The 17,837-nt window shown below is 34.7% G+C and overlaps 1 protein-coding gene across 4 annotated transcripts; it reads left to right on the top strand.

Annotated features, from left to right (window-relative positions):
• Positions 1–1,351: 1,351 nt before the first annotated feature.
• Positions 1,352–7,821, top strand: LOC133608341 (insulin gene enhancer protein ISL-3). 4 transcript variants are annotated; one of them, XM_061963543.2, is made up of 6 exons: positions 1,352–1,497; positions 1,705–1,894; positions 1,988–2,259; positions 3,736–4,028; positions 6,113–6,280; positions 7,328–7,821. In XM_061963543.2, the coding sequence occupies exons 1-6, from the start codon at positions 1,440–1,442 to the stop codon at positions 7,442–7,444; spliced, it is 1,098 nt and encodes a 365-aa protein (XP_061819527.1). In that variant the 5' UTR covers positions 1,352–1,439; the 3' UTR covers positions 7,445–7,821. The 4 variants fall into 4 exon arrangements, with proteins under 4 accessions (XP_061819527.1, XP_061819529.1, XP_061819528.1 ...); XM_061963545.2 differs by having other exon boundaries at positions 3,736–4,016; XM_061963544.2 differs by having other exon boundaries at positions 1,988–2,253.
• Positions 7,822–17,837: the final 10,016 nt, after the last annotated feature.

Here is a 17,837-nt window from a genome sequence, read left to right on the forward strand (position 1 = left end):
GAGCAGTATGGAAGGCGCTGGCCCTTTAAAACAATAACAGTTGATCTGCCAATCATTGAACAGTCATTGTATTACATGCATGTTTAAAACAACAACAACCCTATATTTATATTTAAACTACATAACATTAGGATAATTCGAATGTGTGCATCATTCTAAAATTAGTTTAACAATATGTTTATTATAATTGTGGTATAGGTTACAGTGGTGTCCTGCATATCCCAATTTCCAACCATGCTTTTATATATATGAACTTATGTATATAAAAAACATATGCACCATATATATGATTTTTTTTAATTAAAACATAACAATTATTTGTTTGTATAGGTACATTTTTTTGTATTATTAGAAGACCATTTTAACATTATTGTTATTGTTGCATCGTTTACAGTGGCATCGCTCAGTGTCCTTATACTTGTATATAATATATGAGCATATTAGAAGCATCTCAACCATATATATTAAGTCATTTTTTAATTACAAAAAAATGTTTTGAAAATATAAGGAAAATATTTAAAATGATTGAACAATATTTTTCCTCAGTATTTTACAGTGGTGTCTTGCATCTCTGAGTATCCTTATACTGAAATACAATATTTGAGCATAATAGATACATCTCCACCATATATAGTAATTTATATTTTAATTAAAAAAGAACAAATAGTTTTAAAAGTATAAGGAACCTATTTAAAAGTATTTGACCATTATTTTTCCTCACTGTTTTACAGTGGTGTCTTGCATCTCTGAGTGTCCTTTTACTTTAATACAATATTTGAGCATATTAGAGACATCTCCACCATATATATATATATATTTTTTTTTTAAATTAAAAAACAACAAATATTTTTTAAAGTATAAGGAAAATATTTAAAATTATTCAAACAATATTTTTCCTCACTATTTTACAGTGGTGTCTTGCATCTCTGAGTGTCTTTACACTTGAATACAATATTTGGGCATATTAGAGACATCTCCACCATATATATTAATTTATTTTCATTTAAAAAAAAAACAAAAACAAATAGTTTTAAAAGTACAAAGAAAATTATTATTAATTATTTAAACATTATTTTTGTTCCTCATTATTTTACACTTTGATACATATGAGCATATTAGAAATATTTCCACCATATACATTAATTTAATTTGATTCAATCAATATATTAATATTATGTGGATAACATGTGATTATATTATAATGATAATATTCTCAGGCATTAGTGAGTGTAAACTCGCTGCTATTGGAGGGGCCTGCTCGGGGCGTCGTGACGTCACAGCTGCGGCGTATGGACCCTGCAGCCTCCTCTCTTCCTCCTCCTCCTCCTCCTTCTTCCTCTTCCTCCAGTCCGGGGAGACACAAGTTATGAGGGAGGCAGCCTCGGCAAGGGCCAGTCATCTTTTTCTGCACCTCCAACGAGCCCCTTCATCCTTCCTGTATGGTGGATATTATTTTCAGCTCTTCTTTCTTGGGTGATATGGGGGATCATTCCAAAAGTAAGTGTAGGAGGAGGCTTCCACATAATGCACAGTGGAGTGTTATGTTTTCAAATAATGCAACATTTTTGTCTGACGCGTGACAAGTGTTGCTCAATATGCAGAATTGAACGACAAAAGCAACACAAATGTGTGGAAAAAAACTTTTTTTAAATTTTTTTTTTAATTTAAATGTCAATTTGGTGCAAATGTTCTGTTTTGTTGCAGAGAAGCCAGGATTCGCCATGTGTGTGGGGTGTGGAAGTCAGATCCACGACCAGTACATCCTGAAGGTGTCCCCGGACCTGGAGTGGCATGCAGCCTGCCTCAAGTGTGCAGAATGCAGTCAGTACCTGGACGAGACCTGCACATGCTTCGTCCGGGACGGAAAGACCTACTGCAAGAGAGATTACGTCAGGTAAATGACATTGTTGTTTTTTTTCAAATGTTGCATGACAAAAACAAAAAAAATATAAAAATTAAAAAAATCTGCAATGTCATTTTTCTGCAGGCTTTTCGGGATCAAATGTGCAAAGTGCAATTTGGGCTTCAGCAGCAGCGACCTGGTGATGAGGGCCCGGGACCATGTTTACCACATCGAGTGTTTCCGCTGCTCCGTGTGCAGCAGGCAGCTGCTGCCCGGGGATGAGTTCGCTCTGCGGGAAGACGAGCTCCTCTGCCGGGCCGACCACAGCCTGCTGCTGGACAGAGGCTCCGCCGGGAGCCCCATCAGCCCGGGACACAACATGCACTCCAGCAGAACCCTGCACCTGGCAGGTACACGTGAGTTTTCCTTTTTATTCATTATTATTCTTTTTCAAATAGAATATAATTTATTGTCATAGTCGTGCAGGTTGACAACGAAATTAAGTGCAAGCAGTAATATTCCATTATCAATCTACATTATCCATCCATCCATTTTTCTACCGCTTATTCCCTTCGCATTATGTTATATGATAATTATTGTTATTATGTTAGTTACTTTCCATCATGATATATAGCTTACTGTTTGTATTTCTACCATGTGAAGCACTTTGTGAAAAGTGCTATAGAAATAAAATGTATTTACTTACCCCATCAGTGCAGTACAAATAAAACAATACCTACAATTAATATGTCATACAAAACACTCTCTTATATTGAAATATATATTACCCGTTACAATATTGCGTATATATGAATTAATACTATTATTAATATAATTATTGTGATGGTAGCATTTATGCTATAGAGCGACAAATGGCACTTATAGCATACAGAGAAGCATATAGGCGTTTTATTTTGTTAATTTACTACACGTGTTTTTATTATCTGTATATTTATTATGATAGGTTATGCAATGTTATTATATTGTGAAATTGATCCTGTAAATGGGCCTTTTACTTGCAGAACCACATTGGAAAAGCTAAACCGTAGACATGTTGTCAAAAATAATATACTGGAAATTTAATTAAAAAAATAAGTATAATACCTTATTATTTTTGAGTAACCAACATTTTAAAGAATTATGGCACTAAATGTATTATTATTGTGTTTTTTTACAAACTTTAAAAAAAGTCATATGCTCATAATTGTTGTATTTCTGTTTGTTTGTATCCACCCAACCGATTCCTACCGCTTGTCCCTTACGGGTATTGCTCTTTTGATAGCAAGAGACTGAGTAAATATTTGTTCGGATATGGATGTTTTTTGTTTTTATTGCACTATTAATATTCTATTTTAGATACGCATATATTAAATACATACAATGTTTAAGGGCTAACCTAACCCAAATGGCTAATCACAAATTAGGAGAAAACTCTAAGAAGTAAAAAAAAAAAAAAAGAAGTAATATTGCATATTTATCTGCATTTTTGAGGTGTAATTGATTTTATTAAGTCAAACCTGACATTATGTGACATGTGTGTTGTCAACTTCCATCCATCCATTTTACTACCGCTTGTCCCAGCTTCAATTGTTTCCAATAATGTACACACAAACAAGAATGTTAAGCATGCCAATTTGCGTAACCATAACATGTACATTTAAAAACATGACACATGTCCAGATAATATTAGAATATTCGCTTTAAACATAAATGAACCTGTTTTATGTAACTTGTTAAAATAAATCAAATATATAGAAAAATGTGTATCATTTCTGTGATAATCCACTGCACACCAGAAAAAATAATTGATATGAAGACAACTTTGTTATTATTATTATTATTATTATTATTATTACAACTGGTCTTTAAAGGCGCGTCCCTGTCCCCACCAGACCCGGTGACGGTCCGGCAGGCCCCGCACCGGAACCACGTGCACAAGCAGTCGGAGAAGACGACGCGCGTGCGCACGGTGCTGAACGAGAAGCAGCTGCACACGCTGCGCACGTGCTACAACGCCAACCCCAGGCCGGACGCGCTGATGAAGGAGCAGCTGGTGGAGATGACCGGCCTCAGCCCGCGGGTCATCCGGGTGTGGTTCCAGAACAAGCGCTGCAAAGACAAGAAGAAGTCGCTGCTCATCAAGCAGCTGCAGCAGCAACACAGTGATAAGACTGTAAGCATCTTCGTAAGTCACCCACATCCATTTCTACTCTTGATGTCGTGTTGGCATGCCTTTTATTAACTATATTATTGTTATTATTATATTGTGTCGTGTGTGCATGTGTGTGTGTGTGTGTGTGTGTGTGTGTGTGTGTGTGTGTGTGTGTGTGTGTGTGTGTGTGTGTGTGTGTGTGTGTGTGTGTGTGTGTGAAATAATGTCTGATATTCATCATCATTTATAAAGCTATATATATATATATATATATATATATATATATATATATATAGATATATATATATAGATATATATATATATATATATATATATATATACATATATATATATATATATATATATATATATATATATATATATATATATATATATATATATATAATTCATAAAGCATGACACTGGGTACCCCTGCATAATATACAAGCATGAACATAAAGCATATTACTCACTTTTGGTTGACACTTGAGTGCCAATTTGGGGACCCAAGCGGCGTTTTATTTTGCCCCCCCCTCAATATTACAAAATAAAATTCACACTTTTTTTTATTTTTATGTGAAACAATTTCTATACTTTTGAATCAATCTTGGATTTAATGCGATGCATGTTTTGTACTCAAACTAATTCCCAGGGAGAAAAAAAAAAGTGCAAAATAACAACAATGTGCATATCATCCTGACACCTGTTGGACCCCACAGGACTAAACAAAAATATCATATTTACAGACAATATTTTGCTTTAATTTGAATTTCTATTCTGTTTATTTTGACATTTCCCCTCCACATTTTTGGCTTTAATATGTGCCTCTCTATTATGTTCCTTATACAGCCAAATTTACATTGTTACAATATTATCCACAAACAAAAACAAAAATATGAATGTGATATGTTATGGATGGATGTTATAATACACATATATAATAGATAGTACTTTATTGACTCCTGAAGGAATCAATAAAGTACTATCTATTATATATATATATATATATATATATATATATATATATATATATATATATATATATATATATATATATATATATATATATATATATATATATATGTATATATATATATATATATATATATATATATATATATATATATATATAATAATACACATATATAATAGATAGTACTTTATTGACTCCTGAAGGAATCAATAACGTACTATCTATTATATATGTGTATTATAACATATCACATTTATATTTTTGTTTTTGTTTGAAATATGAATGTCATATGTTATAATACACATATATAATAGATAGTACTTTATTGACTCCTGAAAGAATCAATAAAGTACTATCTATCATATATGTGTATTATAGCATATCACATTTATATTTTTGTTTTTGTTTAATTTTATTTTCCGTAACCATGGCGCCGCGAGGGACAGTGTAAAAAAAAGTGTGGGGATTTACCTTTATATTTTGTTATCAGTGATGGAGCAGGAAGGGGCTAGGAATACACGCGACTTGTCATTCATTACTTGGCATTTTACTTGCACTTATTCATGGAAAAATTGCCCCCCCCAACTAATTCTAAACAAAATTATTCAGGTGTACCTAATGAAATGTCCTGTGCTGTGTGTGATAAGGCATCCACACCGCGTTCTGAAAAATAAAAAAAGGGCCATTTTGATATTTGGAGATTCTTTTTTTAATTGTTTAAAGTGGCAAAAAAAATCAGCTATATATATATATATATATATATATATATATATATATATATATATATATATATATAGTATGTGTGTAAGTAAAGATAACAATTTGTGTTACTGGACCCACTCAAAAATGAGATCTGCATCTCAAAGGGCTATCCTTAATACATTAAATAAATAGAAATACAAATGAATAAATATCTATCATTTATTATTATCAACATGATAGCTTTTTGTCTTTACATTCCGCCTATTTTGTATCCCCTTTTGCTGTTTTTGTGCGTGTGTGTGTGTAATTGTATTTCAATAAAGCACAGCTGGTCCATAAAAATGCACTTTGTGGTATAAGTGATATATGTTTATGTGGACGTCTTCTTATCCCTACAACGAATGTTGAATTAATCATACAAATGTTCTATAACTTCTATTAGAACCTGCAGGGCCTGACGGGAACCCCTTTAGTGGCTGGAAGTCCAATCCGACATGAGAGCACCATGCAGGGGAACCCAGTGGAGGTGCAGACGTACCAACCTCCATGGAAGGCCCTCAGTGAGTTTGCACTGCAGAGTGACTTGGACCAGCCCGCCTTCCAACAACTGGTGGGTGTGTCTCTTTATCTATATCTATATCTATATCTATATCTATATCTATATCTGTATCTGTACATCTGTAACTGTACATCTGTCCACCTGCCACTATGTTTTAGTGCTGTTCTTCCACACCAAACTCGTCCAAGCGTGCCTCCATGGTCCTGCTTTGAGCAGGACCATGGAGCAGCAAAAGGGCCTTCAGTAACCTAAGTTGAAAATGTTCAAAATGTCCAAATATAAATGAAGAATTATGATTATTGAATATTAGTTTAGTTGAATTTAATAAGAATTGTAATTGAATATTTCTGTCTAAATGTGTGCTGCTTGTCTGTACATAATATTGTCTAAGGAAAACAAAATATAATTTTGTTTCAAAAGTGCAAGCTTTAGTTTGTATGTTTAGCTGATCATTTATTATTATTATTATGATTTATTTATATATAATAATACATTTCCAACAATTGTAATTTAAAAGTAAATTACTGGTTAATAATTGCAATACTTTTACAGTAACATCTGCAGTAATTTACTGTGAAATCTAAGGGAACTGTAATTTTGATAGTAATTTGTTGTTAGGTGACAGTATATTTCCAGTATTTTAATGTACAATGATACTGTTAAATGCTGTGAAATTATGGTACTTTAGTTTTATTTATTTATTATTATTATTGTTAGCCCCACCAACACCTCGCGTAGAAAAAGGATGGATATTTTTGGTTTCGATGTATTTATTTGATCATATCTGTGCCTGGGCACTTTAAACATAAAACATTAAACTTGAGTTTAAAATGCCATATTTTCAGATAATATATTGATTAAATTCTATTTATTTGTCAAATTTTTGGCTTGAATGTGCGCCTTTCTGTCCAATATCAATACGTGTTACACGGCCAACACAATATGTATTTTTTAAATAGTTTTTAACATATCACATTTATATTTTCCTTTTTGTTTGTGTATTGTTAATTGCTTAAACACATCGGTGTAAAACCTAAATGTAATGATATTCTTATAATTGATGTATATGTTAATAATATATTATTTTTTTTCGTACAGGTGTCTTTCTCTGAGTCCGGCTCTCTCGGCAACTCATCCGGAAGTGACGTCACATCCTTATCCTCTCAGTTACCGGACACCCCCAACAGTATGGTACCAAGTCCTGTGGAGACGTGAAACGGACTCCTCTCGTCTGACCTCTGACCTCTGCAAATACAATTGCAGCATGCCCCCCCCCCCCCCCCCCAACGCCCGCCCCCTCCTCCCCCCTTGCATGTGACCAGCTCATCCCACCAATCAGAAGATGGAAAGGATTTTCTGAGGAAGACTGACGGATGTTGCATGAAGAAAGATGTACAGAAGATCATGTTTTACCCTCCAAAGTGGATATACAAAATAATATTCCATCAGGGAACAATTTGGGAACACTTCATGGACTTCCTTCACATTTTATTGTGATCTTTTTTGTTCGTGTCTTGTTTCCGCCACGTGATCTCTCTCTCTCTCTCTTTTTTTTTTTTTTTTAAAAACAAATTAGACTCTCTGTCTTAAACCCCGAGCATGAACAAAAAAAAAAAGGGGGGGGGGGGGGGGGGGATGGACAAGCAATTTTTTCATGTTGTAAAATACAAGCTTGTTTAAGCAAACGGAAAAAACCCCCACTAAATTATTGTTATATTATTTATTGTTAGGAAAGCGATTCATAAAAGGGTATATTAACTGATCTAAATATTATTATTATTATTAATAATAATAAAAAAGCTGAATACACAACGACGTGTCTCAGTGTTGGCTCCTAAGAGCAAGATTTATTTATTTCATGTTTATTTAAATTGCTATGTATTTTAAATGTTTCAAATAAAACAAACAAAAAAAAACAACTACTTAATAAGTGTAGGTCATTTCTGACATGTGTATAATATTTCATATTGGTGCATAATTGAAACGTTTTGTTTTAGGCTTTGTTAAAAAAGAAAAAAGAAAAAAGGATGAGATATGAATGTTGTTTTGTTCTATCAAGTTGTCCCTCTTCAGCTGTTGTATATTATTATTATTATTTAAATTATTATTATTATCAGTAGTGGCACACTTGCTCTCCTTTTAGTTGTGCTCAGTCCAGTTCCTCCGGTGTGTGCAGACGGCAGTCAGCTTATCTGCTCCTGGCATCAGCTGATACTCACTGCCGACTGCAGAGACCCACAACAAATACACGACACGACCCCCTTTTCCACGCAAACACAGCCTGCAGCACATGCAGCCTGCAACATTTCTCCATTTTCTTGCAATATCAGCTTGTGTTTTTGCTCTTGCGTATTTATTTATGTAACTTCGACAACAATGTTGCCTTTTAACACACGTTTTGAAAGCCAAGCCATATTTTTGTGCATAAAACACAATTTTTAGGACCAAAAAAAAAAAAAAAAATTCAGCTATTATAAATAAAAAAGACACTATTTTGGTGCAAGAGCGAGATAAGAATCAGTGTTTTAATGCGTTGGATTGAAAGACAGGGCAGATAACACATTAGTAATGACCCCCGGGCCCCTACCTAAAATAAGATAAGTAAACAATGCAGCTAGATTAAGATAAGGAAGAGATAAGTGCAGAATAACAATAGTGCTTAAAAAAGCAAGAATGCGCCAATTCTCTTCTAAACTCCCTTGCGGCTGCAGACAAACACCATTTTTCACCTGAACACAAGATCACTTCATAGGGAAACAAAACATCAAAATGCTTTTTATTTAAAAATATTTCCTTGGTTTTATTACTTTAATGCTGGAATTGAACTGCATTTGTTTTCAAATGGAAATAATGCAGTTGATTTTTTAGCATTTACGCTTCAAAAACAAGATTTGACACAAGCGCGACTTTATTTTTTATTTTTTACCTCACGATGACGTCAGACGTGCGCGAGGCTTTTAGTGCACGCGCTCTCATTAACGTTATTTAACCAGCCGGGCTATGCGCGCTCCCGAGCCCCCGTCAAGTTGCGCGCGGACGCGTCACAGAGTGGCACACCTGTGCAGTGCGCCGTATAGTCACGTGACGGAGGCTCGGGAGCTCACACAGCCCGGCTTGTTAAATAACGTTAATGGGAGCGTGCACTAAAAGCCATGCGCACATCTGACGTCATCGTGAGGTAAAAAAAAATAAAGTCGCGCTTGTGTCAAATCTTGCATTGACGCTCCCGAGGCGCGAGTCCGTTCAAAGGTGTGACGTCATCCTCTAATTGACAGCACCGCTGCGTGTGATGAGAGCAGCTCAGACCACGCCCACATCTCTTACATATTTCCTACTATTCAGTCAATTATGCTATAATTAGCATTCCATAACGAGGACAACAGCACTAAACGAGTCCAAATTAAATAATAATACTTATTTAATATTAAAATGCATAAAGAACAATACATTGTGAAATACTACAAACATTTTTTTTGTTTTATAAATATTCAACTATTTATCTTTTAATATATATATATATATATATATATATATTTATTTTTTTTTTTTTACACACATATTTTAATAACATTTTGACCTATTTTTCTTAAGTATTGCTTTGTATTAGTTTTATATTTAAAAATGAGATTGTCTATGATAGAATTGTGAGGTTTGCACTTTCAGTGATCCTAATTCATTAACTCAACATTTGCGTGACTTACATCTATTTTTCTTATAATTATTATTTATTTAATGTTTATTTGTTTACTTTAAATGTGCACTTAAAACAGCAGTGAAGAATATGATACATCACAATTGGTTTGTAACTATATAGAGCATAGTACCACACAAAAAACAAACTCGTACAAACATCTCAAAGAAGAATATAATATTATTCTATCAAATATTAAACATATATATTATGTTGTAGTATTTGCAAGATAAAGTGTAAAAAGGAGCACAATGACAATCTCATTGTTCAGTACAATAATAACCTGCAGTGTGTATTTGCAATATACTGTGGTCCCTCACTAAAAGCCATAAAAACACATGTAAACACGCTTTTAGCATCTTCTAGAAACTAAGTGGCCCAACAAAGTGAAGTTTCGGGGAAAACGTTCACGCTGAGCTCCACGCTGACCTTGGTGGGCTGCTATGTGGGGGCTCCTGGTGGGATACAAGCAGAAAGACAAACTCTCAGGGGATCCTCCTGCCAGGCTGACTTAATGCAGAAACTGAAGTGGAAGCTTTAGTTTTCTCTCAAAAGAGAAAAGTGCGGAACAAGAAGGACTCAAATTAACTCGAGCAAATACTTTAATGATGCTGTGAGGATGGAGTTTTTCCACATTAAGTCCCCAAGTAATGTGTTCTTTTCACAAAGGGCATAAAAAAGGCCTAATAGCAAACATGAATTACACAAACAAACAAAGATTAGACAACACGGCGCCAACATCATAGAATAATAAATACACTACAAATCTGTTGGTTAAAATGTCAACAATTTGAGTCCTTGAATCCTTAATCAATGATAGAATAAAATTAAATGACCCTATGTCAGGGGTGCCCCAAGTGGGGCCCGCAGGCTAGATTTGGCCCTCCGAGTTGTTTTGTTTTGCCCACCAAAGGGTGGCTCCCCAAGTGGAAGACATATTCATACTGACTTCTTTCAAGCTCACACAATTATTGATGGCATGGCCAGAAGGTAACTTTGCTATCCATAATAAAATAAAGGAACTTATTATTTACAGTTAGCATATTTGTCTTTCACACTTAAAATTGTTGTTTGGTCCATTGTTAAAAAGTTAAATGTTAAAGTACCAATGATTGTCTCACACACACACACACACACACACACACACACACACACACACACACACACACACACACACACACACACACACACACACACTACGTGTGGTGAAATTATCCTCTGCATTCGACCCATCACCCTTGATAACCCCCTGGGAGGTGATTGGAGCAGTGAGCAGCAGCGGTGGCCGCACCCGGGAATCATTTTGGTGATTTAACCCCCAATTCATTGGTACATTTTCACTTTGGCCCTTGGTGGCAAAAAGTTTTGGCACCTCTGGTCTATGGAACCTCCATTTATGAACGCCTCTATTTGCAACCTTTTCAGTTTACGAACGTTTACGTGGCGCCAAATATGCTTTTGTGTGCGAACCATGTCTTGGTGTACATGTCATTCATTTTGCATGCTGCTTGGGGCTGACATTTTGATTATATCACTTCCTGTGCACGCAGGCATGGCCACTTTGAAGAGGCGGGGCTCTCAACGTCACATGCTGTTTACATCCTGTACACACGGGCGAGGCCATTTCAAAGAGCTTCAACGGCTCGCGGCACTTCTGACGAGTTGACTTCCACAATGTCGTTCCTTGTTCAGGTCAGGATTGTGTCAGCCTGTCTTAGAGATCACTTTGTGTGATCAGAAATGCTTTAAATGTGTCCAAACTCTTACAGTCTCGCTGTATAGCGTCGGGTTGCTAGACAACCGCTTTGAGCTAGTATATAGCTAGTTAGGCCAGTACCTTCAAGTCGAGGATTTTATCAGCAAAGTGGGATTTGTTCCGCAGCAAGTCTTTAATTGTGATGAAGTGAAGTGAATTATATTTTATATAGCGCTTTTCTCTGGTGATTCAAAGCGCTTTACTTAGTGAAACCCATTATCTAAGTTACATTTAAACTAGTGTGGGTGGCACTGGGAGCAGGTGGTTAAAGTGTCTTGCCCAAGGACACAACGGCAGTGACTAGGAGAAGTGGGGATTGAACCTGGAAACCTCAAGTTGCTGGCACGGCTACTCTACCAACCGAGCTATACCGCGCCCGTGATGAAACCAAAAGCGATGCCACAGCGGACCTTTATTACAGCAAAGGAGAAGGCACTACCGGGACACAAGCCGTTAAAGGATCGCCTCACACTGCTAGTTTGTGCTAACGCTGGTGGTGACTACGTGAAGCCACTGCTCGTTCATCTCTCCTTGTTCAACAATGCTACAAATATTCACAGACACAAGGTAACATTTATTTCCTTTTTTTTCTTTCTTTTTTTTTTCATTTTAGGGACATGGTGGTTACCGTTCAGGAGCGCACCAACAAGACTTTTGTGTGTTGACATTAAGGCTTGCTGTAATGTTGTTGTGTTGTTTGGGGGACGGCGTGTTGAAGGGAGAGTGGCCGTGCCAGCAATCTGAGGGTTACTGGTTCAATCACCACCATCTACCATCCTGGTCACGTCTGTTGTGTCCTTGAGCAAGACACTTCACCCTTGCTCCTGATGGGCCTGGTTAGCGCCGTGCATGGCAGCTCCCGCCATCAGTGTGTGAATGTGTGTGTGTGAATGTGGAAATAGTGTCAAAGCGCTTTGAGTTCCTTAAAAAAAGTTAGAAAAGCGCTATACAAGTACAACCCATTTACCATTTACCATTTTAAAGGAGATTGTTGAGCCATTACCCCCCTTGTTTTGTTAGTTTTATATATATATATATATATATATATATATATATATATATATATATATATATATATATATATATATATATATATACACACACACAAATCGACACCAAATAGCTTTTTCTTTTTCCATTTGATCACGTCATCAAAGACAGGAGGGTTTTATTTGGATTTTTTGACTGTAGTTTTTACGTTTGTAAATGTTACAATGTTACTTAAAAACATTGAATGTACAGTTTTGCACAGTTTTGTAATGGCCACAGCTTCATCCTGAAACTGATTATTTCTATGTCCAAGACCTTGGAATTTGTTTTTTTCTTTTACTTTTTTAATTGATTCATTGTGTATTTGTGAAGTGAATTATATTTATATAGCGCTTTTCTCTAGTGACTCAAACAGAGTTTGTTGTATTTCTAACTCAGCGTATTTTACTATATGTATATATATATACAGGTAAAAGCCAGTAAATTAGAATATTTTGAAAAACTTGATTTATTTCAGTAATTGCATTCAAAAGGTGTAACTTGTACATTATATTTATTCATTGCACACAGACTGATGCATTCAAATGTTTATTTAATTTAATTTTGATGATTTGAAGTGGCAACAAATGAAAATCCAAAATTCCGTGTGTCACAAAATTAGAATATTACTTAAGGCTAATACAAAAAAGGGATTTTTAGAAATGTTGGCCAACTGAAAAGTATGAAAATGAAAAATATGAGCATGTACAATACTCAATACTTGGTTGGAGCTCCTTTTGCCTCAATTACTGCGTTAATGCGGCGTGGCATGGAGTCGATGAGTTTCTGGCACTGCTCAGGTGTTATGAGAGCCCAGGTTGCTCTGATAGTGGCCTTCAACTCTTCTGCGTTTTTGGGTCTGGCATTCTGCATCTTCCTTTTCACAATACCCCACAGATTTTCTATGGGGCTAAGATCAGGGGAGTTGGCGGGCCAATTTAGAAAAAGAAATACCATGGTCCGTAAACCAGGCACGGGTAGATTTTGCGCTGTGTGCAGGCGCCAAGTCCTGTTGGAACTTGAAATCTCCATCTCCATAGAGCAGGTCAGCAGCAGGAAGCATGAAGTGCTCTAAAACTTGCTGGTAGACGGCTGCGTTGACCCTGGATCTCAGGAAACAGAGTGGACCGACACCAGCAGATGACATGGCACCCCAAACCATCACCCAACCATGCAAATTTTGCATTTCCTTTGGAAATCGAGGTCCCAGAGTCTGGAGGAAGACAGGAGAGGCACAGGATCCACGTTGCCTGAAGTCTAGTGTAAAGTTTCCACCATCAGTGATGGTTTGGGGTGCCATGTCATCTGCTGGTGTCGGTCCACTCTGTTTCCTGAGATCCAGGGTCAACGCAGCCGTCTACCAGCAAGTTTTAGAGCACTTCATGCTTCCTGCTGCTGACCTGCTCTATGGAGATGGAGATTTCAAGTTCCAACAGGACTTGGCGCCTGCACACAGCGCAAAATCTACCCGTGCCTGGTTTACGGACCATGGTATTTCTGTTCTAAATTGGCCCGCCAACTCCCCTGACCTTAGTCCCATAGAAAATCTGTGGGGTATTGTGAAAAGGAAGATGCAGAATGCCAGACCCAAAAACGCAGAAGAGTTGAAGGCCACTATCAGAGCAACCTGGGCTCTCATAACACCTGAACAGTGCCAGAAACTCATCGACTCCATGCCACGCCGCATTAACGCAGTAATTGAAGCAAAAGGAGCTCCAACCAAGTATTGAATATTGTACATGCTCATATTTTTCATTTTCATACTTTTCAGTAGGCCAACATTTCTAAAAATCCCTTTTTTGTATTAGCCTTAGGTAATATTCTAATTTTGTGACACACGGAATTTTGGATTTTCATTTGTTGCCACTTCAAATCATCAAAATTAAATGAAATAAACATTTGAATGCATCAGTCTGTGTGCAATGAATAAATATAATGTACAAGTTACACCTTTTGAATGCAATTACTGAAATAAATCAAGTTTTTCTAAATATTCTAATTTACTGGCTTTTACCTGTATATATATACATATATAAATATATATATATATATATAAATATATATATATATATATATATATATATATATATATATATATATATATATATATATATATATATATATATATACTATAATTTTTGTATTTTACTATTTATATAAACAGTATGTATATATATATATTTATAGTAAAATACTTTTACTATGTGTATATATATATATATATACATACATATTAAAATAATTTTAGTATTTTACTATGTATATATATATATATATATATATATATATATATATATATATATATATATATATATACAGTATATGTATATACAGTATATGTATATAATATATACTGTATATATACATAGTAAAATTATTTTAGTATATATATGTATACATATATACGTATATATATATGTATATATAAATATATATATATATATATATATATATATATATATATATATATATATATATATATATATATATATATATATATATATATATATATATAGTAAGATACTCAGAGTTAGAAATACAACAAATAAGCCATGAATCCATTAAAAATGTTAAAAAATAAAATAAAAAGGCCAAGGTCATTGACATAGAAATAATCTGTACATTCAATGTTTTTAAGAAACATTGTAACATTTACAAACGTAAAAAGAAATGAAGTACAGTAAAAAATCCAAATAAAACCCTCAAGTCTCTGATAATGCTATCAAATGGAAAAAAAAGCTATTTGGTGTTGTTTTGTTTTTAATACATTTTTTAAAACATTTAAAACAGTCACAAAAGTGTAAAAGATAAGTGAACCACGGTAAAAGTTGACAAAAAACACTGAAATCATTAATGACGAAAGCACAGTCAGAATTGGTCGATACGTCCTTTATAGCATTACTAACTGTCATGCAAGTGTAAAAATAAGTGCAGCCTTGCAAAAAGAACACACACAAGAAGTGTCCTGCCAGTATATGTGACCAAAAGCCAAAGAAAAAGCCCAATTAGGTTAGTCTTTGCAAGACTGTTCAAAGATGTCCAGAACATTCCAAGTGCGCAAAATAACTGGTGCATAAAAGCGCTACTCCCAGTGTTGTTTACATACAGAGTCTGGCCAGAAACAAATAGTTTATTAAGGCGGAACGTTCATCCTTAATTGAGGCCGTAATGCAAAGAGTTTTATTGTCAGCATCATTAAAGCTCGCAGCAGCTTTGCTTCTTTGTCAGCTGATTTATTGTGACTTTGAAAGATGGATTCATGTCACACGTGCAACGGCCATCTTGAGATGGCGCTCCCAGCAGTTACAGCCACAAGCAATCGCCATCCATCTCCAGTGCATCTTTTTAGTGGTAAAGCGACACAATGAGTAATTAATCTACTTTTTATACTCGCAGCTTAAAAGCATGCAGGAGTGACAAAAAGATAGAGGGAAGGTGCATTAAGAAGATTCATTTCAATACCTGACTGCACGGCCATTAGATGCAATGTAAGACTTCGACTATTTGACAATGGGACATAAGAGGCTCACAATACATCGGAGCAAACACATGAATACATAAATGCGTATCTCTTTTATAATCAATGAGCATTGTTGTCTTTGTAAATGCACAATTCTTCCATAGAATCTGCAGGTGTACCTAATGTTGTGTCTGGGGCATAATCAACAATTTTTTGACTCTGCAGAAAAAAGTAACAAAACCAATAATAAATAAACTCAAATTATATGAAGAAAGTATATATTTCAATGGTATTGCATTTTTTTTGAATATACCATATTTTTCGGACTAGAAGTCGCAGTTTTTTTCATAGTTTGGCCAGGGGTGCGACTTATACTCAGGAGCGACTTATGTGGGAAATTATTAACCCATTACCGTAAAATATCAAATAATATTATTTAGCTCATTCACGTAAAAGACTAGACGTATAAGATTTCATGGGATTTAGCGATTAGGAGTGACAGATTGTTTGGTAAATGTATAGCATGTTCTATATGTTATAGTTATTTGAATGACTCTTACCATAATATGTTACTTAACATACCAGGCACGTTCTCAATTGGTTATTTATGCCTCATATAACGTACACTTATTCAGCCTGTTGTTCACTATTCTTTATTCATTTTAAATTGCCTTTCAAATGTCTATTCTTGGTGTTGGGTTTATCAAATACATTTCCCCAAAAAATGCAACTTATACTCCAGTGCGACTTATATATGTTTTTTTTCCTTCTTTATTATGCATTTTCGGCCGGTGCCACTTATACTCCGGAGCGACTTATACTCCGAAAAATACGGTACAGTAAAATACAATGTATAAAATTAGTATATACAAATTTGGGCTGATTAAAATATTTGACTTCCGGTTAATCGCATCGTCCATATTTAACTCATAATAAATCACGATTAATCGCAAATGGAAATTTTTTTAATCTTTAATATGTGTTTGCTTTTAACTACAGACAGAAAAGCAAGCCCAAATAAAGAACCACACACTCAAATACAGGCCCCAAAAACTGCAACTTGAAACACACAAACTTTGCGAGCAACTTTTTTCTGAAGTCGCTTTTTGTCCTTTTTTGTCTTTCTAAAGCAGACCTGGACAAAATACGTCTCGCGGGCCAAATACGGCCAGTTGAGGTTTTTAATCCGGCCCGCCAGACGTTTCCAAAAAATTTTTTTAGACCTTCAAATCGAATCTGTAGCCGCCATTAAGATGTGCTGTGCTGTTTTCAAATTACCATAAGGTTTGAACTAAAGAAAGTATTTCAATGGTTTGAATCTGCGAGTATCTGTATAGTATAATATACTAGTTATTACGGTAATCTGCGTCACAGCAGTTCCAGGCAGACGAGGCACAAAGCATATGTATGTATATATACTGTATATATGTGTATGTATATATATATATATATAAATATATATATATATATATATATATATATATATATATATATATATATATATATATATATATATATATATTTTTTTTTTTTTAAATTTATTTATTTATTTATTTTTTTAAATTTAATTTAATTTTTTTTAATTTTAATGTTTTTTATTTAATAATTCTATTTATTTATTTATTTTTTTCTTCACGTACACACCGGCCCCCAGACAGATTTTTTTTCTCTC

This window comes from Nerophis lumbriciformis, linkage group LG06, assembly GCF_033978685.3.
Source record: "Nerophis lumbriciformis linkage group LG06, RoL_Nlum_v2.1, whole genome shotgun sequence".
NCBI lineage: Eukaryota > Metazoa > Chordata > Actinopteri > Syngnathiformes > Syngnathidae > Nerophis > Nerophis lumbriciformis.

What these genes read in the sequence shown, in the direction of transcription:
- LOC133608341 (XM_061963543.2), top strand. Translation starts at nt 1,440, where the DNA reads ATGGTGGATATTATTTTCAGCTCTTCTTTCTTGGGTGATATGGGGGAT. An exon ending in TATGGGGGATCATTCCAAAA is followed by an intron (nt 1,498 to 1,704) that starts GTAAGTGTAGGA and finishes GTTTTGTTGCAG; the next exon opens with AGAAGCCAGGATTCGCCATG. An exon ending in ATAAGACTGTAAGCATCTTC is followed by an intron (nt 4,029 to 6,112) that starts GTAAGTCACCCA and finishes AACTTCTATTAG; the next exon opens with AACCTGCAGGGCCTGACGGG.